This window comes from Opisthocomus hoazin, chromosome 13 (assembly GCF_030867145.1).
Source record: "Opisthocomus hoazin isolate bOpiHoa1 chromosome 13, bOpiHoa1.hap1, whole genome shotgun sequence".
Lineage (NCBI taxonomy): Eukaryota > Metazoa > Chordata > Aves > Opisthocomiformes > Opisthocomidae > Opisthocomus > Opisthocomus hoazin.
Window position 1 is genome coordinate 18,606,195 of NC_134426.1, and position 25,913 is coordinate 18,632,107.

The 25,913-nt window shown below is 46.9% G+C and overlaps 1 protein-coding gene across 9 annotated transcripts; it reads left to right on the forward strand.

Annotated features, from left to right (window-relative positions):
• Positions 1-530: 530 nt before the first annotated feature.
• Positions 531-25,426, forward strand: HORMAD2 (HORMA domain containing 2). 9 transcript variants are annotated; one of them, XM_075434372.1, is made up of 13 exons: positions 531-616; positions 2,920-3,010; positions 3,845-3,989; positions 5,301-5,364; positions 6,337-6,373; positions 7,643-7,663; positions 8,402-8,428; positions 9,785-9,852; positions 12,737-12,888; positions 13,464-13,717; positions 14,573-14,681; positions 15,767-15,828; positions 25,084-25,426. In XM_075434372.1, exons 2-13 carry the CDS (start codon positions 2,960-2,962, stop codon positions 25,186-25,188), a joined length of 1,095 nt encoding a protein of 364 aa, XP_075290487.1. In that variant the 5' UTR covers positions 531-616; positions 2,920-2,959; the 3' UTR covers positions 25,189-25,426. The 9 variants fall into 9 exon arrangements, 7 of the variants coding, with proteins under 7 accessions (XP_075290487.1, XP_075290486.1, XP_075290488.1 ...); XM_075434371.1 differs by lacking the exon at positions 531-616 and adding an exon at positions 1,240-1,549; XR_012765411.1 differs by lacking the exons at positions 531-616; positions 15,767-15,828 and adding an exon at positions 1,240-1,549 and having other exon boundaries at positions 14,536-14,681; positions 25,084-25,165.
• The last annotated feature ends 487 nt before the right edge of the window (positions 25,427-25,913 follow it).

Consider the following 25,913-nt stretch of genomic DNA (forward strand, 5'->3'; position numbering starts at 1 on the left):
CCCTGGGCAGCCTGGGCCAGGGCTCCGTCACGTTTAGGCAGGTTGTTCTATAAATAAACTTTGGTGAAACAGAGCCCATTGGCCGTGCTGGGGTGGGGACGCCCGCTCCAAAGCCATCTGCCGCTTACCCAGCCCGCCATGCCTTGGAGTGGAGCTGGGGTGGTGTTAAAGCCTCCCTTGCCCTGGGGAAGCACCAGAATATTCTAAGGACGTGTCTTCTGGCTTTAAGTAATTTAAAACCCGGACCCGATATGGGGCGAGGCGCTGCCAATAAAGCCCGTGTTTTGCTTTAAAGCTGTTTGAAACAGGTGCGATGGGGCTGCGCCGCCCCCGCCATGGCCGCAGCCGCCCCCGCCGTGGCCGCGCTGCTGCTTCTGCTTCTCCGGGATCGCCTGCTCCAGCGGGAACCCCCCCGGCAGGGCCTGGCGAGGCCGCGGAGCCCCCCCGGGACCGGGACCCCCCCCCCAGCCCCGCCGGGAGCTTCTCCTCAGCCCGGCCCGCCATAGCGGGAGGGGGGGGGGGGGGGGGGGGGGGGCGAGCGGGGCCGGGCCGCCCCCCCCCAGCACCGCGCAGGCCCGGGGCAGCCAAGCCGGGGGGGCCGGAGCTGGCGGAGCAGGTAGGCGGGCGGGCCGGCCGGCGCGGCCGGGGCAGGGCAGGCTGCGGGGCGGGGAGACACCCCCCCCCCCCCCCCGGCCGCCTCAGGGGAACCCCAGGCCACCACAGGGACCCCCGCCGGCCACCTCAGGGGGACTTTGCGCCTGAGGGATCCCCCCCCCTCCCTCGGTGGGTTTAGGGGGAATTCGCGCCTCAAGGACCTCCCACCCCGGTCCACCTCAGGGGGATCTCAGGTCTCGGGGACACCGCTCCCGGTGGCTTCAGGGGGACTTCGAACCTCAGGGACCCCCGGAAGCTTCAGGGGGACTTTGTGCTTAAGGGATCCCCCTTCCCTGTGCCACTTCAGGGGGACTTCGGGTCTCAGGGGGACCTCGGGTCTTGGGGACCCTCCCCTGGCCCCTTCAGGGGGACCCCGGCTGCCTCAGGGGGACTTTGTGCCCCAGGGACGGCCCCCCCTCCCCGTCCACCTCTTGGGGAGTTGGTGCCTCAGGGGGCGGCGGGTGCTGCCGGGTGTGGGGCTGGAGCCCGGCCGGGCCACAATTTCCACTGAGGGGAAAAAAAAAAAAAAGGAGAAGAAAAAAAAAGGAGGGAGGGAGAAAAAAAAAAAAGAAGAAAAAAGGAAAAAAAAAAAGGGGGAAGAAAAAAAATAGTTTTACCACCCCGTTTGAGGCAGGGCTGCTTTGCTCGGGCCAGCTGCAGCCTCCTGCCGCCTGGCCCCGGGCGTGAGGGGCCGTCGGTGCGCGGAGCTGAGGGGGGAAGTCCCGGGCAGCGGGGAGGCTGCCGGGGCCGGTGCCTGCCCGCGGAGGCCGGTGCCTGCCCGCGGAGGCCGGTGCCGGGTGGTGGAGCGGCCGGGGAGCTGGGCAGGCCTGGGCCGAGCAGAGGCGGCGATGGCGGAGCCTTGGATGGGGCCATGGACCGAGAGGGCCCGGCCCAGGTGGGTGGGCTCCTTCTGAGTGATGTTTCATTTTAATTCATTATAAATATTGAAAACGTGCTTTATTATCTCTCTGGCTCGCTTAAATCAGCTTTACTTAGCTAATCACCTCACCTTGGGCTAATGCCTTTGTCTGCTTTAGCTGCATTCTAGTCCTGTTCACTGTGCGTTGCCAGTCGTGAGTAAAAAAAAAAAAAAAAAGTCCTAAAATATTTAACAAATTACAAATTTTGCAGGTGTATATTTGTTTAAATATACTTTTACGGCTGTAATCTGGCCTCATCACTAAATGAAGTGCTAAATTTAGCATCAGAGCTACCAACGCGGTGTTCCACTCGATGCGTTGCAGACTGCCGGCAGGCGGAGAGGAGGCTTGCACGGAGAAAAGCTGAAAAGGTGCAAATGCAGAGCGAGATTAGATCGGCTGTGTTGATAAAAGTCTGCTGCTCACTGCGTTAGGTCACGGTTTAAATCAACCTACTGTATTTATGCCATTATTTTAATTGTTAATAGAAATACTGACTGGCTGCGGGTGAGGCAGCGCTCCTCTGGGGACCTGGTTGTGGTGTTTGCTCTCATTAACGTCTGCCTGTTAGCAGCTGCGTGCAGAGATCTCCCAGGGAGCCAGCTTTCCAGCCTGTTAACGCGTGCCTGGTTAATCCGTCTAATGGAAGTGTTTAATCAAGATGTCAGATGCGAGATGAAGGACCTCACCCAAGTGCGAAACATATAATATCCACATTATTGCCTTTATCAATCAGCTTTCCATTCTTCTAAAAAGAATATTTTTCTCTTTAGTCCAGGCTTGTCTAACAGGGCCTGCTTTCATGGAAACAATATGGACTTCTCTTTTTTCTTTCTTCTCTTTTCTTTCTTCTATCTTTTTTTTTTCCCTCCTCCCCCCCCCTCAGGTGTCCCAGAAGAATCTTTCCTTTATTCCGGCCAAGACTGATGTTAGTGCTTTTCCTGCTTAGCCTTGCTAAAATGTTGGCAGCTATTGGCAGACTTCCAGTTCTTTCACATTCCCCCTTCACACTTTTTAATGGTTGTAGGAATTAACATTTGTGGTTTGGAGTTTGAGAAATGCATTTTGAAGCGGCACCAGCTGACACCAGGTACGGTTGTGGCCCTGAATTTCAAATACTATCGATCGTTCAGCAGTGAATAGGGAATTTTCTTGCTCTGCGGACTCTCAGACAGTGCCATGGAGTATCCCTCGTTTGCTTTGCTTTGGGTGTCCTGGCTGGCAGTTGGCTTTCAGACCTGAAGAAGCTGAAGAATCTTGTTCTTAGCTTAAGGAAGAGCAGAAATAGCAATGACTGTGTATTTTCCGGGTGTCTCATATCTTCTTTTTTTTTTTTTTCCCCCAGGTTTTAATTACAAGTGGAAGGCAGGTGTTTGAAATAAAGGATGGCTGTTCATCAGCTTTTACAGACTAGACAAAAGAAAAAGTCCTCCAAGGTAAAGACTGGCAATGTGGTGGTACTGACAATCTTAGCTCTCAGTTTTGCAGCTGGCACGTCTGTGCCTGGTGAGGTGGGAGCACTTTGTTATCTGCGCTGCTCTTAGTTGGGTTATTTCCAATTCAGTGAGTCCAGGAAGATACAGCAGAAGACGTTGACATGTATTTGACTAAATAAACGTAGGCCCATAAGGGGTGCACAGAGCTTTGTTAGCAGGAGGAAAGGTAATGAATATACTTTCCACTGAGATTGTTCATGTTAAAGTCACACAGTGTTTAGTATCTGCACTAGCTCCAGTCGTAGACATGTACTGCTTACAGCTCTGCGCTAAAACCACTCTGAAACTAGGTCTGCGTACAGCGTTGACAGGCGCAGTATGCTGTTAGATCTCAGAAAAAGCTATGGCAGCAGTGGACTTTGGTACAGCACTGCATGCTATGCCAGCGTTTGGTTGGCTCCACAATAGACTCTGTAGAGCTAAGCTGGTGGAAAACTCTAGGCTGTTTTGTGTTTTTGTTTTAAGGTGGTTGTTAGGTGCCAGCATGGGTGCAGTGGGGAGGGTGGGAATGTTCAGCTGTGATAAAAGGGGAGGGAATGACCAACGCAGACCGCATCTGAGTGAATCATGTCAGATCTGTTGATAACTACCCTTAAAGCACTTAATTCCACCCATGTTAGATGCGAGTCTTCCCTGTGTAGTCTGAAGACCAGAGAAATGTTAAAATCCCATTTCGAAGTTACCCTCTTTTTCCACCTGCTGAGAGTTGTTGCTAAATATTATCCCTGTGTTACACTAAAATGGTGCTATTTTTGGCTTTGCCCTCTTTTTCAGGAAGCAGTGTTGTTGCCCGACAAAATTGCTACCGAGCAGCAGTCTGTGGTGCTGGTGAAAAGACTTCTGGCCATCTCTGTGTCCTGTATAACGTACATGAGAGGGCTGTTCCCAGAGAGCTCTTATGGAACTCGTTATTTGGATGGTAACGCTTTCAATTTGTGCTGATTTCTAACTTCTACTTGCTAAATTTTAGCTATAATCTGCTTTACATGTTAGCTTCCAGCTGCTCACATATGTACAAGGTCAGTTTATTAGGAAGTTAGCTAAGAGGCCTGCTCAGGTCTGGATGCAGACAGTGCTTCTGCATCAGGTAGGCAGAGAGTGTAGAAGACGACCTAGAGCTATTGGCAAGTCGTGGCTCTTCTGTTAGCGTTTCTTTTGGTTTGTAAACATTCCTCGATGTTTCCAGCCCTGTGTGAATCGGGTCTCAGAGTCAGGAGATTGACTTAAAAATCAGTAAGGTTTTAAAAATTAGCTCTTATTGATGTGTTTTATTTTCCCTGGGATTTCTGAGCCCTTGAGGCTCACATTTTCAGCTTCCCTTGTGAGACTGAAAGTAAATTTGTTTGTTTTATTGTTGGCTTGGGGTTTTTCTGTCAAAAAATCTCACATAACCACATGTGCTTGGGAATCAGAACTTTAAGGAAAAAAAGAACTTTAAGAACCAAAGTCTTGTCACAGGATCACAAGAATTAGTGATGCTTTGATTCATTGGTGTCTTTATGTTCATTCAGGACGTGTTGGTAGGATGTGAAATGTCTCTGTGCGTTCCAGTCTGTCTCCGTGTGTTTGCTTACGCAGTTAGTTGTCCGGAAGCACGGTCACATGTGCTTTGTGGACTTGGTTGAGGGCACAGGAAATCCCAAACTGGTTCTTGATCACCTAACCCTGAAAAGCTGCTGGACTTTCTAATCAAATGTCAGGTCTTGCAGGTGCCTTTTTGATCAGGAACTGCCTGCTCGTACCTTTGAGGGCTCCCAGGTTGAATCTTAAGGTGTTATTAAATCCCCCCTTGGTTTGCAGGACGGGTTCCCTCTTGCCTTTATGAATGCCTGAAGACAGAGGTAGAAGGAACTGTGTGGAAATAACACTGGCTTGATGTTGTATGGGTGTAGGTGAAGTCTGAATGCAGAAGTGAAGGTGTTGTTTGGGAGTGGCGGAATGGGTGCGAGAGGAGAGGATGGGAGCTGCTGTTGTTTCAGAGTTAAGCGGTAACTCTAGCACTCTTTCTGGGAGAGTCCAGAGCATCTGAGGAAAGTCTTGACATTTGAATATGCAGCAGTAAGCTGGTGTCAGCCCACCTGGGACTCGGTGGAAAACCAACATTTCCGCTCAGGAGGGACCTCCAGATAACACATTTTATCCAAAAATGGGAGGGTGACTGGTTTAGTTTCAGTGTTTGCCCAAGAGCTGTGATAAGGATTGTAACTATGTTCTAAATGTGGTTTTGCAGACCTCTGTCTAAAAATTCTCCGAGAAGATAAAAGCTGTCTGGGATCGTTGCAGATAGTCAAGTGGTAAGTGAGTAACAGCGAAACTAGGACAAGATTGTGCTGAATAGCAAGATGTATGCCCCTTGCGTTCTTCCTGAATTTGAAAATATTGTGCCCAGTAGCGTTATCAACTGTGCCAGTGCAACTCCCACTGCTGCAGCCTGTGTGCTGGGCCCTGTGCGTAAGCAAGACGGAATTAGCTGACCAAGATCATGTGAGTTCAAGGTCTGTTGAAGTGTTGGCTGCAGTGAGGTCATGGTCAGGCCCCAGAACACGCGCAGTCAGCATAGGTACGGAGAGGGTGAAGAAAATCATGAGGGTGATTCTGTTGTTGCTTAGTCTAGTCTAGTTTCACTTTTACAGGGATTCTTGTAGCTTGTTTTTTTAGTATGTACAATATTTTATTTCCCTGGATATTGTGTGTCTACGAACCCTACAGCTTGCTCCAGGGTGTATTTCAGAATTGGCTGCACATCCTTTGACTCAAAGAGTAAATATCTGGCCATTGCTACCTCAGATAATATTTACTACTTTGAGAAAGTCCATAGCTGTAAACTATGCATCAGATAACAACAAAAAATTTACAAGACCAGACATGTCAGGCCACGTTCAGATTGAAGTTTCAGCCAAGCTCTGTACACTGCCAGTGGGAAAAGAGCCATTGGAGAGCAAGCTGGGGAGCCAAAATAGAGCACTGAGCAGAGAACCCCTCGCAGCCAGCCTTGTGCCTCGGATCCTTGGCTTCGTCAGGGCTTAAGTGGGCTCCAGGCTGACAGGGTATGGCCCAGAAGTATAAACAGTGCACAAATGCAAAGGGGGACGGTGCCTTTGTGATGGTTGACCTGAAAAGGACTTTGCAAGCCCAACATGTTGCTAGCTGTGCTGTCTTAATTCCGGCAAAAATGCGCTTTAAATGTGCTGTCTGTAATGAGTGGGTGTTTACAGATCGGGAGATAAATATTGCTGGTTAGTACTAATGTGTTCTTTCCCTGGCAGGATTCAAGGTTGTTTTGATGCTTTGGAGAGGCAGTATGTAAGTTTCCTATTTCTTCATAAAGTATGGACAAAACTATCTTTCTGTTCCTGCTGGATGTTTTTGTAGTGATCTCGCATGCACACAGCACACATTTGCAGCCGTGGGACAGGGGGATGGCCCTGCCCTGGGTATAGACATGTGAGATTTGGGGTTTTATTCCCTGAGCCCAAGTACTGGCCACTGTCGCTCCCTAGGCTTGCCTGTACATGGTGTGTGAACTGGTTTGCAGCAGCCTGAAATGGATTTCCCTTAGCTCTGTGTCCTACATTTGTCTTCTCTGATGTCTGGATAGAGACACTGCCAGTCAGAGCTGAGATCCTGATCTCCATGCCTGTTCTCCTGAGACAGGTTCTTCTGTGCTTCTGCTTTCCTTCGTCTCCTTTGCCGTCATCCTTTCCCTTCTTCTCATCTTCTCTAACCCTCCTGGCTTTTCCCTTGGGTTCAGAATTTTACTTTTTTTGGAAAGTAGTTCATCGAGTAAGGTATATAACTGGTTGCAGGACAAAATCAACTAGTAAGCAGTTGTATTCCTTGCTGATTCTGACATGAAAACTGCTCTGCACAGGAAAGAGCACCAACTGTTGTCATCTCGGTCAGCACTGTTCGTCAAACCCACTCTCGTCTAGGTCAGATGAGGTGGTGTTAGTTGCAGCACTGATGATCAGATGGGCTCTTCCACATCAGTACAACTGTCAGTGTGTGTGAGAGAATTTGAAATGTTGTGAACTCAGTTTCTTGACTGCTGACAGTTCTAGGAGGTATTTAGTCCTCTGCTATTTATGAGACAGAAATTAGTTGTTGTTTGACAAGGATTAAGGAAAAAGTGGAGATACTTCACGCATGTTCTAGGGTTGTTTTCAGGAGTAGTCCTGTGTACGTTTTCTTGCTGTAGGACAAATTAAATAGCTTTGGGGACTTTCATAGCAGAGAGCAAATATTAGTCTTCAGTAGGGATGGGTGCTCTTGTAAAAGAGTCTTAAATCGGCGTAGCCTTTGGAGGATTGTTTAGGAAGGGTCCCCGCAGGGAGATCTGAGCACGCAGTTGTTTTCTTGGGAAACGGCAAGTCAAGCCAAGCGAACTGGCCACTAGGTGTTGCTGATGCTGTGCTGTGGGGAATCTGCAGCAAGGGTTTTAACTCACCCTCTTGCTGAATGTATCTGTTCCTTCACTGCATGTAGGCAGTTAGATTTTGATAGGTTTTTCTTCTCCTTGCCCACTAAGGTTAGATTTTGATTCTGTGTTTTGCTTTGTTTTTCCCTGCTCAGTTACACGTTGCTGTCCTCGCAGTAAGTAAATGAATACAAGCCATTTTTCTTACCCCACCCCACTTGAAAGAGATGTGGCGTCAAGGTTGTGTCAACCCATTTGTGCCTTTTTTTAAGGGGAGGGCAAAATGTATGTGGTTTTTAACAGAGCAGTGACCTTTCTTAAAAAAGGTAAATACGGACTTCCTAGGCTGCTTGGGAATATTTTGCTCAGCATGTCAGACTTCTGACTCTGGGGCCTTACGTGCATCCTTAAACTCCTAGAAGCACGTTCATGTGCCTCGTATCACTGCTTCCTTTAAACTCTTGCCTCCACCCTTGGAAGCTGCTGTGTCTTCTCCATTTCCCGCTGCAGAAGAGTCCTCCTGGTTAATCTGATACTGAGGAAACCGCACACCAGCGGTTACATAGCAAGTCTTTTGCCCAGGTCTTTGTAACCACCAAGAGCTATGCTATGCATCTGTTCGGTGCATAATCTGAGTAGTTAATTCTCAGGCATCAGTAGTTGCCTGTGAGGGCTGGAATGGGAATTAACCTCATTCCTCTGCAATTACACAGACAGTGTCTTCTACCTGTCTTTGAAGTGGTAAGTATTGACTGCTGATAGAGGAAGGCTGTTTCTCAGCCATTCCTTTCTCTGATCCCATGCTAAAGATAGTACAGTCTCTGCTGTAAAATGAAAATAGCGTTGTTTAGTCACTTCTCACTGGTTCAGGTTGTGCAAGGGGAGAATGCCCTCACTGTGCTTTCTCATAACAGATTTACACCAATCCCAAGGAACCGGAGGTAAGAAAGAGTCTTAATTAATCTCTGAGGCAACTGAAGGCATGGGTGAGTAGACTTGTATTCAGTGTGGACTTGTAGGCTTCAGTTCTACCCTGACGTAGCTGCTCGGTGACCCTGTTTCTCTTTTGCTGCCTTCACTGGAGAGTGACAGCTCAGTGAGCTGGGCTGTGATCAAACGCTCCTACTAGGCACTAAGCTGTGGGCCCATCTAGGGCCTCGGGCAGGGGTGTTAGTGGGCAACTAATGGGCACATTCATGATTTTCTTGCCTGAAGAGAAGAAATGGGAAATTCAAAATCATTCTTTTATGAACAGTCTTTTTAACAGGAGTGTTGGAGAGCTGTTTTTTTCGTGGGGAGAGGTGTGGGACAGGAGTTGTGAATCACTTCAGACCAGGGTTGTGTGTTGAGTAGTGCCTGTACTTGTCCTTTCCGTGTTCTCTGTTGCTTTCTGTTTTGCCTGCATCTAGCCCGTGGAGAGAGACTGGGTGGTGTGATGCGTAACCAAGGTTCAGCATCCATGCTGCCTCCGCAGAGCAGATGCAGAGAATGGCTGCAGAGTCTTTGCTAACCTGAGTACAGTTCTGCTGCGTCACATCTGGGGAGAGAGCAAGACTTTAGTCTGTACCAAGGCTGGGATTTGCCAGGGAGGCTCAGAGTTAAGGGCTCAGCTGAGCTGCTACTAATCGACCTCATTGCCTCTGGAAAAAGTGAATTATAGGCATGGAATTGGACTACAATAGATCCTTTCTCTTGTGGTGAAGTAGCCTGTTCTTCCTAATTATTTTAGTCTCTGAAATCATAGCAGATTCTTTCCTTTTAAATGGAAAATCATATAGGTTTTTTTTATTTCGCTTATAAAACTCTGAGACCGGTGAAATTCAGAAACTGGCCCGTGCAATATTGTTTGTATTTCCTAGCAGGAAGAGTCCTTCTGGCCCTTGTCTCCGTACAGAACTCTGGCCCAGGCTTCCTTGTGACACTGCATCACCCGCAAAGCCACACGTTTTTCCCCTTAGTAAGGGAGGCCGTAGGCATGTTGTGGTGGTTGGCTGGCCCCGGAGCCTCGCTAGAGATTTAGGCTGGGCAGTCGGGCCCACAGAGGAAGTGGAAGGAGGAAGCAGCAAGTTTGCCATTTTTTTGTGGTTCTTTCAGTGCTAGGTGAGCTGTCGTCATTAAAAAGAATTGCCAAAGTGTGTGCAGGCACTAATAGAGGAAAAGCCGTCATTGTGTCATGAAATGAATGCAATGCTCTGGCATAAAGTTGTGAAACGACACTGTTAAGTTCAATACGCATCTTTACACTTGGTACTGAAAGAGACTGGTTTCTTCTCTTCCCCTCCTTGTTAAATCTCCAGACAGTGACTGAACTGTATCAATTCAAATTCAAGTACAAAAAGGAGGTGCCCCAGATGGACATCATCAGGTAATGGTTTGGTGTTATTTCTCGGAATTACACTGTGAAAACTGTGTTCTTGAGGCATTAGGAAGAAAGTGCACTTTATGGTTAGAGCATGTCTGAGTCGCTAAGCAGCTGTAAATATCATCAGAGATGAGGATAGTCGCCCTACAGGATATGAACTGCCGAGTTGATGAGTAGAAATGCTGTTACACAGCACAGTGGGACACTTAAAGTGCACCAGAACTGAATTAAGGACGATTTATAGAAACAGTGCCTAATCAGGGTAGCGATGCAGAAACCAACACCGTTGTTGAGCTTGCTGCTGTCTCCACTGCTACCAAGTGTTTTCCCACTTTCGCAAGGCAGCCTTGTGCTCTCAGATGAAGCTTTTTCAGGTTTGATCCCTTCCACCGTGATCCTGCACCCAGGATTTTTTCCCTGGGCATTTGCATACGTGTGTTCTGCTTGAGCAGTCCTGCATGGGTGACCTGAGAGAACTTTCGCATGTGATGCCTGAGTTGATGCTGCAAAATGTGTGGCAGGAAGCAGCAGCTTTTTGGCTCTCTCTGTCTGTTAGATATTTTAAAGCTGTGTTTATTAGGCTGTGATCCTGTGTAGTTTAAAATAAATACTGTCAAAAGCCATTGGCTATAACAAAAGCAAAGAAAAATAATTAAACCATTTTTAGTTTGCTTCTGCAGTTGCCATTGGTGAAAGATGGATCTGTGGGCCTTGGCAGCTGCCTGTTCAGCAAGAGAGCTCCGCTGTCTTGTGTGCTCCTCAGGAAACTCCTCCGCAGTGCTCCTGTAGTGTGCCGTTAGCTGCTCTTTCTCTAAACACATCCACGTAATTTTTAGTATGTGGCAAAGTGATTTTCTGTTGGGAAAATCTGACATATGTCTGAGTCTGGAGTGTCCTTTTGACTGTACCCTCTTTCTGCTGTGAAGCTGCTGTCAGTTTTCCTCACTATGCTGAGGGGAAGAGGAGACCTTTGGGATCTGAAAGATCATCTATAGCTCTTGAGTATTTTGATTTTTATTTTTTTTTAATCAGCCTAGCTGAGATCAGTCATCAGTTCGTAGAAATAACAACAGTCCCCCAGTGGAACTCGGCATTCCTTGGTGTCTGTCCTTCCGGCCAAGCAGAGGCTAAGTAATCTTGCTGTTGTGTTCATATCTGCTCCATCGAAATCTCATCACTGCTCTGAGGCTTCGAAGCCCGTGGCATCGGATTCCTGGACTCTGTTCTCTTTCCTCAGTGACTGACACTGCTGTCAGAGGATCGTGTGTGTATCTGCAGTCGTTAGCGCACGGATGTTCTGGCATTGATCAGAGTGTTGTGTCATCTTTGCTATCTACTCCTTCAGCTGATAAAACTGATTTTATACACCTGCAAGGTTTATTGTCATATGCAAAATCTGAGTTAATAATTTCTGGATCTGCATCATCGTATCAGAGTGGTAAAGGGAACCTTTCTCCTAAGTGTTCTCTGCCTTATTTTAGACAGGTTTTGGAGGAATTCCTTGCTATGGGTCCCAGTCCTGCAGAGAAGTTCAGTTCCTCAACTGCTACCTTTTGCCACATGCCTGCATCAAATTTGCAATGTTATTCCCATACTGAACCACTACTTGAGCTGTTGATTCCCACGGAAGTCTCAGCTCTCTTTGCCTATACTCTTCTCCTTACCATTTCTATTCTGCTGATCCCAAGACTTGTAAAGGTGATGGGTAAGAGAAGGCCTGCCTCCTCTTTACTCCACCTTAGGCATGAGCAGTATTTGTCCTTTCTCTTGCTGTAGAGCACGCAGGATTTAATCGGCACAGTGTGCTCAGCCCAGAGTTCTGCTGATGGCGGCTTGGAGCCCACCAAACCCTACCCTGCGTACCCTGGGAGTTCAAGCTATTCGACAGCCACTCAGTTTTCATGACAAGCCCAGAAGCTTCAGCTGGGAAATCAGTCTTGATGAAGCTGTTCCCTCAGTGGTTTAGCGAGTCAGATTCAGCCCTGGGATTCTCTCTGCTCTCTTAGGTTACTTACTGCTTTCAAAGCGGTTTGGAATGATTGTGTTAGAGGCCCTTGAGCCTGTGTATAGTGTCATCCACCTGCCAGTGGTCTTCCGAAGATGTAATGGAGGAGCTGCATTTTTTTACGGCCTCTTCTCATGGAAATCTAAGGAAGTTTAGGTTCCTTAGTCACACGGTGATTCATCTAGTCCATCTTCAACCATCTAAAGTTAGCTGGCTGATCTAAGCTGCTCATCTCATCTACCTCTGTAGTCAAGAGAAACACTCCTCCGGAGTGCGATTCATCCCACTTCTGTTAGACCTTTATCTCAGTCTAGACTGCTTGCTTAGACTAGCCAGCTGACATTTGGGTGGCTGAAGGAGGTGAGAGGAATGCCCCTTAGTCACTTTGGAAAAATGTGCTTCTGAGCTAGTTTTTCTTACGTGGAATTGAAGTGAGAACATGCAATTCGCTTCTCTTCAAACTGCAAAATAGACTTGAAAATAGCCCCTGTGATGCATCAGCTTTATATGGGATTCTCGCCTCATTCCTCTCATTCCTGAAATTGCTTAGGTGAAAGGCACTTATTTTATCGTCCTTTGATCCAACTTAATCATGTTCAAACAAGTGAGTCATGACATTTGTATAATGGGGTCCATTGCCCCAGCTTCAAAGTCTGTTCAAATGTAAATGTCGTGCCTCTTAGTTTAGCGCTGCTGTTTTGCTGATGCCACGCCATCCCTGGAGTCTGTTTCACTTCCCTGTTTATCTGGAAATTACATAAAGGCATTGTAGCTTTGTTGCTGGTGGTTTCAGACAAGTCAGTGGGCGCACTGTATTTGTAATTAGATCGTGAATATTCATGACTGAGGAAAACAAATCTGTTATTCTTCTTCTGATTGTAGCAACGAAGTGAACTATGTGAATGGGGTGTGCAGCGAGGACGTTACACAGGCCAGCAGGCTCCTGATCCGTAAACTCTACCTGTTAATGCAAAACCTCGGGCCGCTTCCCAATGACATTACCCTGACCATGAAACTCCTCTACTACAGTGATGGTAGGTGGAGGACAGCGTGCGCTGTGGGGAAAAATGCCCTTTCCGTCAGTTTCGGTGCTGATCGTGAGCCCCCCTAAAGTAAGTGAAGCGTAGAAAGGTGAAGTGGTAGAAGCTGTTAACTGCTAACAACGAGAAATGGTGTAAAACACAGTAAAGCCTTCTGATACATAGGGATGGCAGACGCTTTTTAAGACAGGGTTGGACATCTGTCTAAGAAGTGCAGCCATGCAACGTAAAAAGGAGACATCCTTCTCCTTCACAGTTTTTGTGTTTGTTTGTTTGTTTTTTAAGGAACAGGCATCCCGCCTTTGTCAGGTTCTGCTCCAGAAAGCTGAGCACATTAATGGTATCTCAGCATCCTAAAGTCAGTGTTTCTTTGAGCTCCCTGAGAACATTTGCTCAGCTCATTTTTTTGTTTGCATTCTTTCCTTTCTTCCTGAAAACAAAAAAACAGAGTATTTTTGGTAGTTGATGTTGTTACTGGAGGCTGGTGTACACCCGTTCTTTATAGATCAGATTAAGGAGCGATGGAACTTGATTTCTCTGACATTGGTGGGTTCTTTCTCCCTGTGTAGTAACTCCCAAAGATTACCAGCCCCCTGGCTTTAAGGAAGATGGCAGCCCTGGTGACCTCTTGTTTGATGGCAATCCTGTCAACCTGAGAGTGGGGTCGGTCTCCACTGGGTTCCACCTCATGAAAGTGAGAGTGACAACTGAAAAGAAAAGAATGGGGACAGTTCAAAGCAACCTGGTGGAGAAGAATGGCCCTACTGAGATCTCCCATCAAGGGTTGGACTGTGATGAAGAGGAAGAGGAGGGGAGCACAAAGGTACAAACAGCTCTATTTGGCTCTCACTGGAGAAATGGAGTTTACCCAGCAAAACTCTCCTTAAAAAAGTATTTTCTCTGAATCCCAGTTTAAGAAGTGTTTTGGCTTGTGTAGGGCAGCAGCGCTACAGCAGGTCGAACACTGAGGCTGGGGGTCCATAGACAGAAAGTGAATTTCATTCCAGCGTCTCCACTGACTTACTGAGTCGAGTATGCTCTCCCAGGAGAGGGCCGCGATCGTACAGACACACAACACATGTGTGTGCACATGTACACACGCACACGTACACACAGGTGTGCACAGAATGGGGAAAATGGCAAAGTTTTGCATTTCCACTTGGTATTTCTCAGGACTAAGCCATGTTCCACCATGTGGTTAGGTGGGATTCTTTCCGCTTGCTGCCAGCCATCTAGAAGGTGTCTGCTGTGTCTAGTTTCTCTAGGCCCCCCTCTGTGCTTAGTGGAGGAAGAGGCGTCTTTAGCAGATAATTCAGATAATTTCCTTGGACAACAAGGTAGGCTGGAATGAAGGGTCCTCTGGTGGTGGTTCTCCAAAGCGGCAGAAGGAGCAGCCTCCACTAGTAGCTGAGACCTGGCGATTTAATTTTAAATGGTCGGTACAGGGAATAAACCCCAGCATAACTAACTCCTGAAGAGAGGAAGCCATTTAGGTGGGAATTCCATCTTTTCTTAGAAAATGTCTCTCCTGAAGGACCTGTAGGCTTGTGAGAAGGAAGGCCTGGGCACCGAGGAGCTGTGAAAAATCTCATCCCTATTGGTCCTGGGTTCATGGACTAACCACCTGCGTATGTTTTTTAGGTTACCCTGTTAAGACAAAGCATCATTTGCTTTACAGAATCGCCCTGTCCCTGTCAAAGCAGATTCAAGTGAGTGTGGAGAGGACAAAAGTGACACTCATCCAGGCTGGAAAAAGGAAGCATCTTCTTGTCACCTTCAAGATACAGGTAAACGCCCAGTTTTGGAACTGAGGGAGCTTGTGCTCAGGGCTGTATCCTAGCATAACACTTAGCTGTTCTCACTTACTGAGAAACGGGTGGACGGAGTTTGTCGGGCTGTCTGAATTTTGTGTTAGATCAGATTGAACTGTAATGAAGCGCTTATTGTGTATGTTTAGTTTGTGAACAGAAACATTCATTTTTTTATCAGTATCTTTCCACTTCTTTATCTCAGCAGTTTTTTTTCAGTTGTGGAGGAAACGCACGGTGTCGTCCATACCGAGTTACATTATCTACGTTTTCACCAGTGCTCTTCTCCTTTAGCTGTTACAGCTGTTTAGTTGGATTTTGCTAATGACTTCTGTGTGTGAAAACATACATGAAAATACATGAATAAAAGCCTTTTCTCACACTTCAGTCAACCTAGCTTCTGATACACCATGCTGTATTTGACCTTTGAGGCTCTCAGATATAGCCTGTGGAACAATACCATCTAGTGACAGAATGGTAAATAGCATTCCTGAGCTCCCCAAACAGTCGAATAAAGCTTGCCTGCCTACGAAGTCACCGTTTCAGGTCTTTCTCCTGCAGCTTCTCCCATGACTAATAAGGGGTGAACTCATACCGCTGCCTTTTCCACTGTGGGGATATTAACAGGATCTTGCTCCTCTACCCAGTTGCCAGTTTTCATGAAGTTGAGGCGCTTTGGGCCACTCCATCCAATGTTGTTGAAACGGTCTAATAAGGTCAAGAGTTATTAGCCAGGGGACAGCTCCCCTGCATGCCCATACACACACACACGGGATAGAGCATATGCAGGCATAAGCTTGGCTTTCTTAGAAAACCAAGTTAAACTGGAGTTTAATCGATAGGAGCTGCTGCAGGTTGGTGTGTTGCACGTTCAGATGACACTTTACACTGAAATCCCTGTTTCCAGGAATAAACTGCCAATGTTGGTGCTGCTAAGGGTTACACGATTTCAGACCTGGCATGGGATTTTGCTACAGTGGTTTAGTCAGGCTTCTGGATTTTATTTCAATGAAATGTAGGGTTGTAACTTCAGAGCTAATTCTGATACGGTGTGTGCCTTGTAGGTGGAAAGAAGACAGGAGTAAAGGAGACTGGCAGGATGCCTTGCTCAAGGGCATCTCAGCAGGTAAGCAGGTTTTAGTGGCTCTAAGATACGCTGGGCAAGGTGGAATTCATTGCCACAAAACATTGTCATCTGGGATGGCACAAGATTTAACTGACATTGGTGGATTTATTGTGCAGTATTGAAACACATAGAGGCTACAAAATATTAGGGCATAGAGATACAAGATACAAGCATGAAGGAAGAAGCTTTCCATGGTCAGCTTGTTTCATACTATTTCATACATCCAGTACAAGAATTTTGCAGGGTTTTCTGGATTTGGCACTTGTGAATTACACAGGCAGACTAAACATATCAGTGTCCCGACCAGGCTGGTTCACCTGTGTGTGTTTTTGGATTAAGGTTCTGAAATCACCACCCAGTGTTAGGTTTGAAGGGTGTGTTTGTCTGTTGCCTAACATGGTCTTCACCTCTCCTTGCTTGCTTCCAGATTCTCTTTACATGTGAGTCACAGGTACGTACTGGATCCTGTCCCTTTTGGCTGCCTCTGTAGGATAGGAAGAATTATCCCCTGGAGGTGCTGATTTCTTTTTCAGTGGTTGTTGGGGCAACCCAAAGAACTAGGGTAGACCAGACATGTAATTTTAGATAAGTAATGTTATGTGAAATTAGTTCTGTCCTGAAGGCTGCCCAGGCCAAACCCTGAGTCAGAATCAGAGCTGGAATTCATGGGCTTGGGCAGAGGTTTTTTCAGTGACAGGGCAAATCTCTGAATACCACCAGACTTGCCACTTGATCCTCCTCCCATTCAAATTAGTTGAAAATCGTGTGAGGTTGAGTGTTCAGAAGTTAAATCTTTACAGGATAAGTTAATGAGAGTAGGAAATTGCTACTAAAATTTTCCCGACCTCTGTTGAAAAGAATCCCGGGGTGTCTAACCCAGACAGCAACTGGAGACTACAACTTAACGTGTCATTCAAAAGGCATCTGTGAAGTATTTGCCTTGACTCTGGATCTTAGAAATGAACTTCTGTGCCTAGGCTGGTATTTTTCAAACTCTAACCACTTTTTTTTTTTTTTGGTGTCCCATCCTCCAGTTTCCTTCTGATGGTTGTTTATTCTGTCGTCTGTGTGAAAACAGGAGCCTTTTTTGTTTGTAACTCGTGGTTGTCCCACTGATTCATGCTCTGACATTCTTTCGGGTCTGTCCCGATTGTAAGCAGAGCACCAGACACCTCTCTCTTGCAGCATGTGAATTTCATTAGAATACAGTAGCGATAGTGAGAGTGTCTGAAGGTGGTGGAAACAGTACCAGTTACTGAAAAAGAGAAGAGTCACTTTATCCATTGTATGCTTCCAAAGACTTGGGAAAAAAAAAAATTAAAAATCCCAGGCCCTGTGCCTGGTAGATTCTGCATGGCAGAGGGGTTTTTTAGTGTATTCTTTGATATGATTTTTTGAACTGTAATAGCTTACAAGTTGGCTAATATTTCAGTCAGCTTAGGGAAAACCAAAGTCAAGTCACCAGTTAAAAAGTGCAGATCATCATTGTAAAGCCAACAGTGTCATAAAAATTTGACACCATTTTCCATATGAGAGGGACTTTCCCCTCTTTTCTGAGGGAAGTGGTTAAAACAAATGACCATTGTGTATTCCGCCTGAATCAGGAAGCCAAACTGGTGAGCGTAAGTTTGTCTGAAAAAATGAGGACAAGCTTGGGTGGACGGGAACTCTGCGTGAGGTATTATCTAACAGGGTCAAGCACAGGTAAGATGGGTAGAAGTAGGTCCGTTGGGGTGTGAATGCAAACACCTTGTTGCTATCCAGACTGCAATACAGTCGAGCAATAGCCTTTTCCAGCTGTCAGGTGTGTTCAGAGAAGCTCTCTGCTTTGAAGAGCTAGAAGGTCTCCAGAGTGACTTGTTTTCTCCTGAGTTTCAGTGTTTATTCAGCTTGGTGTGTGAGGGGCCTCGAGAACCACCCTAGCCTGGGCTGTGGAGGTCTGGTTTCCTTTGGGCAGACATGAGCCCTTAGACTCGCAGTGCTGGTGCGTGACTTTGAGTGTTGGATTTCCACCAGAAGCAGATCCCCTTGGACTAGCTCACAGAATGATCGCTCACATACCAGCACTGCTGTAAGGAAGCAGGCTAAACTGGACGGTGAGGAACGGGCGCAGAGGGCCTGGGAGGGAGACCTGCCCTTCTGGGGCAGCCATGTTAGCTGTTCAGCTGTCCATGTAGCAGCACCTCAGGGACTGGTCTTTGAAGGTGCTCTCTATGCACTTAAACATTCAGCCCGAGATTTTCAGAACTAACTAAAACAGTTTGGAGTGCCCTAGAATTTGGTATCTGTACAAGGATTTGCTATTCAAGAAGTATTGAGTTCAGAAATGTGGTACCTGCGGTCACAAGTTGCTCTTGGAAACGTGGATGAGCCTGTTGCTGCTCTTCATCTGAAGTGAACTGCTTTATTCTTTCTGATTCCTTGGTTATCAAAAATAAAAACTGTGCTGTTGGAACGGAGTTTATTGGTTATTATCTCCCTGACCTATAGCTCTTCAGGAAGACCAGGAATGAAAGTATTAAAGGCTTATTTTTATCTAATCGACATGGGAGAGGCATAAGATGCGGATCTGCCAAAAGAGAAGCAGCTATTCCTGTCCAGTTAGAGCCGTAACTGGCCTTTAGTAATGGCCATGGAGAGTCTCTGACAGAGGGCTTCTCAGATTGGAGAAAAATTTACATGCACTCAACTGGCTTGTTATCTGCAATCTCATGATTGATGATACTTAGGATCAAATGAGAGATTGCCCTTTCCCAGCAAAGCATCTCTGTACTTAATCATCCAGAGTTAGACACCAGCATGTAAATTAGCCTACCTCTGCTGACTTCAGGAGAGTTTTTCTGATTGCATCAGCCGAGGATTTGGCCCAGTGTGCTATCTTTGTGTGTCCTGCTACTTTCCACTGGCATTCTAGTTGTGAAGAGTTGGGTAAAATAGGGAATTGCTGCCCATTGATTTAGCTTATAGAAATCTGGTGATGAGAGTGGGGTCCTGCACTGAACTTAAGATAACTTCTGGAATTCTTCAGCATACTCCTTTATCCTTTTGTGAATCCTGTAATGTTCTTGTCCTGCAGATTGATGTTGGTAAGTGTTGTCTTCATGTAAGCAAACGTTGTAGTGGAATGAGTTTGGAATGGAACAGAACTACAAGATGAGTACAGTCTGACCATATGGATGCCTCTGCAGGCTTTTATCTCCCATCAGGAAGCTGTGGGCTGAAATTCTGGGGTGGTCCGTCGAGCACAGTCTCACTGCGCAGTGAAGCAGCCGTGCAGGGAGCCCTGAATCACCCCTGACCGAGCCTGCGCCAGAGCTGGAAATGGTGTGGCTGTATCAGCACAGCACAAGTCAGTTCTGCCTCCCAAGTTTCTGGCGTCATTAGCTAGGGCCAGACACCGCTTATGCTGCGAGACCACTGTGGGACGTGAGGAAGCGCGTTGACAGTTGGCCTTGTGTGGACATAGTTTGGATCAATGGTAGCTCGGGGGTCTCTGCGCTGCGATTCACTGCCTGCTGTAGGCACGCTCCTGCCGTGCGGGTTAGCTCTCTTAACTGGAGCTGTCTGAAAGTTGGACGTCTAGGGAGAGCTTCCTACCGAAGTGGTGTAACTCGGTGCTGGTTTAGACCTCAGAGGATAGCCTGTCTGGCCTCCAGCTGCTGCTCCCATGCAGAAGGCTTGGCTACCTGGCCATGTCCCCTTTGTCCAAGGGGACTGTCTAGCCGTGGAAGCCAGTGCGAGCAGAATCCTTCACAGATGACACATTGCGAGTAGTATCTGCCATGTTTGCCAGTGATCAGTCTCCTGTTGGTGCCCAGGGCCATGGTCATCCTGACGGAGGTTTGTCTGCCTTTGCTGAGCTTCCGTGTTGTGCGCAGCTTCTGTCTGAAAGTGAAGGTCAGCGCAAGTGGATTCAATGGCAGAATAACAGCTTGGAGATCGAGACCTTTGTTGTCTGATTTTTTCCCAGGCAAACCACTTCTAGAATTGCCATGACAGAAAGCAGTTGAAGGGTGAAGCCTGCCATTTGCAGAGCAATAGGAAAGCATTTTTCTGTGGCAATGTCATTATCTTGAACTTTTGCAGAAAAGAAAAAAAAAGAAAGGTTTATCTCTAACTGTCTATCAAGAGAGCAGTATCTGATGAGAAGTTCCCAGAACATTTTCTCCTCCAAACCAGCTGAGGCTACACAGACCCAAACAATGAAGAGAGAAAGATTCAGAGATGAGCTTGCCTCGCTCCTTCCTGTGAGCTCAGGCCATTCTGGGAGGAGTGAGCCAGGGAGGTCAGGAAATTCCTGGCTTCTCTCAATTCACGTCAGATCCTTAGCTGTGTCTCGGGGCCGTTCATCCCTTTCATGAGTTATCCCTGTCTAGTGTGCAGGAAACAGTTTGCTAGTGATCTCTTCATTCAGAGGTGAGGCCCATCACCCTGCGGATCCGGGGAGATTTAACCCTTGCGCCCTCAGAGTCCCTGACAGCTACCACAGGGACCTCCGCGGGAAGACGTGGAGCTTCCGCGCTGGCTGCCTTTATGTGTGTTCATAATGTACGTGTCAGCAACCAGACCCTCTAGAGAAGTCTGCATAAATTAAGGTTGGACAGATCCAGTATCCCATGAGGGACTGAGCTGGTTAGCAGCCTAGTAGGCAGAAGGAGTGTCCGTTGCTTTTCGCCTCCTCAGTTAGCATGCTGGGATCTTACAGGAGGAAGGCTTCCAGTCCGGGAGGCATGTTGGATTGTGATCCTGCAGTCAGAATGGCCAGCACAGCAGCATTACAGGGTGATTGAGGGCCCTGGAAGAAGTTAGAAGGAGAGGGACTGAGAAACTTTTTTTCTTCAGATATTTCTGAAGAATTTTTTTTTCCACACTCCGGAAGAATCTTTTGGTTTGTGCTTTAAACGCTACCAGATACATGAGGTACAGGGTAGGCCCGTGAGACTTCCAGTTTGAGAAAAAGAAAGTACGTTGAATGTCAGAGATTTTAACAGTGAGCTATGGAAAGGAAGAGGACTGGTGGTAGTCAGTGATGTGTTGGCATGGCTTCCTGGGGACAAAAATGTGGCAAGCTTCCACAGAAGCACCACAGTGACTGTCTTACATTCTTCCACCTGCGTAAACTGGCTTTCATGCTAACCAGCATGATTCTCCTCCGCTTGTACAGATGAAAATCGGGATTAATTCCACTGATGCCAGTGTGATCACTTTACTGGAAACTGATACAAGACCAGGGCTGAGCCCTATATCGAGCATTTAACCACTGTGCTGCCTTTGTGGAGTCACTGAGGTCAGAAGGGACAATTGGAAATTGTCATGTCCAACCTTCCTGCTCAAAGCCAAGTGAAGTGGAGCAGGTTTCTCAGGACCTTGTCCAGTCAGGTGTTGAGTATCTCCAAGGACGGAGACTCCACAGCCTCTCTGGACAACTTGTGCCAGTACTTTTTACTGTGAGGGCAATCAAAATGTTTGTCGTTATGTTTGAACGGAATTTCCTGTGTTTTAGCTCGTGTCTGTTTCCCCTTGTCCATTCACTGGACACCATGACATGCCTTGTGAACCTTGATTTTTGCTGTGCTTGGGAAGCACGGAGCAGCCAACGGTCAGTGGGTCGATGGGAGTTACTGCCTTCAACCAGAGAGAAGCGGCCACTCGCCAGGGATGCCTCGGGTCTTAGGGGGACAATTTCAAGAGCCACTGGCTTGATTTTTGAAAGTGGCAAGCATTTGCTGTGCTATCGAGTCAACGTTAGCTGCAGCGGCAATCGCGGGATACATCAGGCACTGGGCGCTCTGTGATTAAAGTTTCCTGATGATGAGAGACGTCCCATGACGCCTGAGGATCGTTTTGCCTTATTTCAGCAGTTAAGTCTTCTCTCTCTGTACTTATTCTTCTGGCTCGCTTGATGGAACTGGGCTTCTTTTGACATTAATGTGCTTCTGAATTTGTCAGGGTAGTTACAAGGTACCAAACTAAACATTCCGTGTCCCTAACAAAGGGAACTCTTCTGAGGGCATAAAATTTGCCAAGTACCAAACCTCAGCATGGGGCAGGCCAGGGACAAAGAGGGATACAGTCGAATGCTCTTGTGCAATTTTAGCTTTTCTACATAGGATGCCTTGGGAAGCAAAACACATGTCAGAAGAGCTGTAAATTCACTTCAATTTATGCTGGGAATTTTTGGCCGGAATACGTGGGGACGCTGGGGATTGAAAATTGCGGAGCACAAAACTAGGTCCTGATTTTGTCTATCTAAGAATAGCAGTGTGGCTGTGGTCTGCTCATTCTGCTTCGTCCACCAGTCTGCCTTGGGAAGGCTTTAATCTAAGTCTAATCTATTTTTAGCCTGATATCTTCTCCAGACAATGTGCAGCTGTCCTGCTAGTTTTATGCCAGAAATTAGTAACACTTGTATGATTCACAAGTTAACGGTATTTTTACAGAAAAGTTCTGCAGCAACATATTACTTTTTTACACGTAGTGCGGTGTTGTAAACCAGGAGGTTCAGACGCACTCTGTGTTCATGGTGTGACCTAGACCCAGAACTGCACCTCGGACTGAGAGTCAGGAGGTCGCGGGGCTGTTCCTGCCTTTGCTACTTGACTGGGTCTCGTCCCTCCTGTCCTGTTGTCAGCGTGGTCACTTTGCAGGCCAAGCACGCGAGGGTCCGGGCCTTGTACCGTGTGCTTTTATAGCACCTGGCTCGTCAGTGAACCGGGGGCCTTGGGGTGGTTGTGTAAGACGAAAAAACAACATTCGTACAGCACAAGCTCTCCCATCAGGTGTTCAAAGTCAAGCATCTCAGTACATGGGAAAAATTAGAATTAATCAACCTGTGGAGGCTTTGATTGTGTGTTTAGTCAATGGGAGGGATTTCCTGCTTGTCACCACACCGTTGAAGAGGTTTATTTTCTGGTTAAAGTCAAATAAACATACGTAGGATCTGACTTAATCCCATTTAGAGCAACATTTCTGGGGAAGAAGCTTGAGTGTTTGGTGAAGGATGGGACCTGAAAGTTGGACTTGGGGTCTGTTTCTGGCTCAGAGTTCCTACGTGAACTTGTAGCTGGGCACGGGCAGGACAGGACATGTTGGCTTCGGTGAAATACGTCACATAGCTGACATCTTATTCATTCAGTAGATGAACGATGCTTGTCGAGAGCACTTGGTGGCTTGCAGAGATGTTTTCATTCTTCTCATCTCAGGTTCCTGTGAGGTGGTCGTGCGGCCCGTGGTAAAGGGGAGGTAAATGTCGGAGAGTTGCAGTGGGCTCTGCGTGAGCAGCTGCTCGTTGTGGTTGTTTCTCCCACCTCAAAAGTATCCCATCCATGCAGAAAATTTTGGAGGAATAGCAAAGGGGTAGAAACTTCAGTGAGTAGTTGCCTGTGCTGCAGAAGATCCATTCCTCAGGAGAAGAAATAAAAGCACCGGCTCTCGCTGGTGCTCTCTTTGTGCGGTTTAGGCTAAAGTAGAAGGAGAGCTGCCTTTTTCAGGTGAGTGGGGGTCATCGCTTTGCTGTGTGGGCAGCAGGACAGGGTACAAACCCTGCAGCTGTGTTAGCACGGGAGAGGTTTTGGATGCAGCGTTTTATCCCCTCTGGGCCCTTTAGTTCGAAAAAGGAAGCAGACAGGTTAAAACGACGCCAGGGAGAGGAAAGTAAATAACTGCCTGAGGTGCCAGTTTGAGCAGCTGGGTATCAGGTCGGGAGCTGTAACACAGAGATCCACTCACTGCTCTTTCCTCAAGCAAATACGCCTTGGGCAGCGCTGGAAGCGTTGTCAGCCCGAGTGTGCAGGACGAAGGAGAACCTGCCCGTCCCACTTTAGCAGATTCTTGTTTTCTCTGGTTTTATGGAAAGGAAATTGTACTTTCTGCATTAAGCAATATTGTGTTGCTCATAGTGAAGAGGAGGGAAGAGGGAAGGAAAAACAATTTGAAACACGATAGACAGGCACAGTGAGGTTGTTTCAAACTGTTTTGCTGTTAATCCATAATCAGAGTTATTTCACACATTAGAAAGACCATTGCTATGTAGAGATTAACCAAAGCCTCATACCAAGGTCAGACAGAAAGAAAGCCTTGATGACGCGAGTGGGGAATTCTGTAATGACCACATCTTGTAATCTGGAGACCTTGTGCCTGTCTCCAGGATGCGTTCTGGAATAGCTCTTTAACAACTCCTTGTGTTTATCCTGCCTCCGTTATGGGATTCCTCATGTTTTACGGTGAAACTGGAGTAAAGTACTCCTGTTTTGGAGCAGGGGCTCGGTTAGCACTCTTTTTCCTCTGCATTCACCTTGTTTTCATCCAAATGAACTTTCTTTTGGTGGCGAGGTTGGAGTGGCGTGCTGTGATGTGTCCCTTCAGCTCAGTTCCAGTGAGAGCAAGAGAGGTTACATTGCCAGACTGTGTGCTTTGTCCCTTCTGGGTGGGCAACAACACACGTTACTCTCTGCAGCTCCAGATTATTATTATTGTAAAAATGCAAATATGTTATGTGATAACGAGAATAAGTGAGTTTGTCACTTGGCACAGCCAGAGCTCCAACTGTTGTTCTGGCTGTCCGTCTCGCTGTGGTCGGTCTGAATTGCCTCTACCGTTGACCTGTTTATATTTGAACATTTATGCGTGGCTCTCAACCTTTTGGTTTGTGAGCCTCTGAATATTTTTTGAGGGAGGTTTGGGTCTTCCTAGAGGGATTTTAAGCCTCTTGGGGAAAAGCTTGCTTTGCTTGGTTATTTTTCGTGGACTCACAGGTAGTCTTTGAAGTCTGAGATCAACCAACTTGTGTTGAATTTCCCTGATGTACAAATAGTAGTACTGTGTGTCTCCTCTTTAAAGGTTGCTTCCAGTGACCGCGAATCTGACAGAAGAGTCCCCCGTCTTTTACGTACTTTTATGATTATCTGAGGTTGCTGAAAAAGGCTATGCCCTATAAGCTATTATTTCTCAAAGTTCTCCTTGCTCCTGATATTTTCTGTTGGTGGCGGGGAGATGGGTCCTGTTCCTTGTGCCACCAAAACCATTCTCTGTCCCTGAAGCTCAACCTGTTGCATTCACAAATCTTACCATCCCAGGTCCATCCAGTACTCCAATTTTGATTCCTTGCCTCGTTGGTTTTCTGGAGAACAGGATCACACTGAACAAACCCAAGAGGATCCAGGAAAACACGTTGTAGTTTTGGGAGTTGTATTTCTTGACTCATCTAGCCTGAGCCTGTACCGTGAGAATGATCACTGTTTCTGATGGTTCTTACAGATAAGCTGCCTGAACCTTGCCTTTAGCCAGGAAGAGGTAATAGGACCCAAGAAGAAAAGAAAGGTCAGCGAACCAGAGGAGCTGCTTCTGAATGGCGGGAAATGATGGCCGTTCTGACACACAATACATTTTGGAAGGTGTGAGTTTGCATTGTTGACTCACTAGTAAAGACCTTTACTCTCTTCCAGTATTTAACTATTCCACATGCCGCATGTATTTCTGCATGTTTAGTTGTCTGGTGCAAACTTTGGATTGTGAAGAGACAGCAAGCACCGTAATTGTCATGACAATGTCAACCAACAGCACTTGTTTGATGTTCTAAAGTTGAGGATCTATGACTCCATGTGACTGGTGTCTGTGTGCTTTCTCTCCGTCTCTCTTGCCCCCCACCCCCACCCCCCCTCCCAACTCCCTGCCCCCAGCTAAATTTCCTCCGCTGTGGCTGGACTGTCCTTTGCCAATACATCATCAATATTTAATGGCACTGTTTCAGGATGAACTCTTTGAGGTATCAATGCCAGCAAGCAACAAGTCTCATGGTTCACTAGATTGTGCCTAACTTTGTCCTATCTGCTGTTTCCGGAGCGTAGATTTTTTTTCAAAGGAGGGTTTTTATCTGTATTGAATACAGAGATAAAGTAATCTATACACATTTTCTGCCGGTGCTGAATGTTTTGTTTTCTGACGCTGCAAGTAGTGTTGCTATGACTATATTATCAGCTTATTTCTAAAACAGCAACCCACCATGTGCCAGGAAGCTTAGGCAGTTGTACGATATAAATATACAACACATTTAAAACCTGACTTTAATAAGGGTGCCTTGTGGCTGC

What these genes read in the sequence shown, in the direction of transcription:
- HORMAD2 (XM_075434372.1), top strand. Translation starts at nt 2,960, where the DNA reads ATGGCTGTTCATCAGCTTTTACAGACTAGACAAAAGAAAAAGTCCTCC. An exon ending in CCAATCCCAAGGAACCGGAG is followed by an intron (nt 8,429 to 9,784) that starts GTAAGAAAGAGT and finishes TTAAATCTCCAG; the next exon opens with ACAGTGACTGAACTGTATCA. An exon ending in CCCCAGATGGACATCATCAG is followed by an intron (nt 9,853 to 12,736) that starts GTAATGGTTTGG and finishes TTCTGATTGTAG; the next exon opens with CAACGAAGTGAACTATGTGA.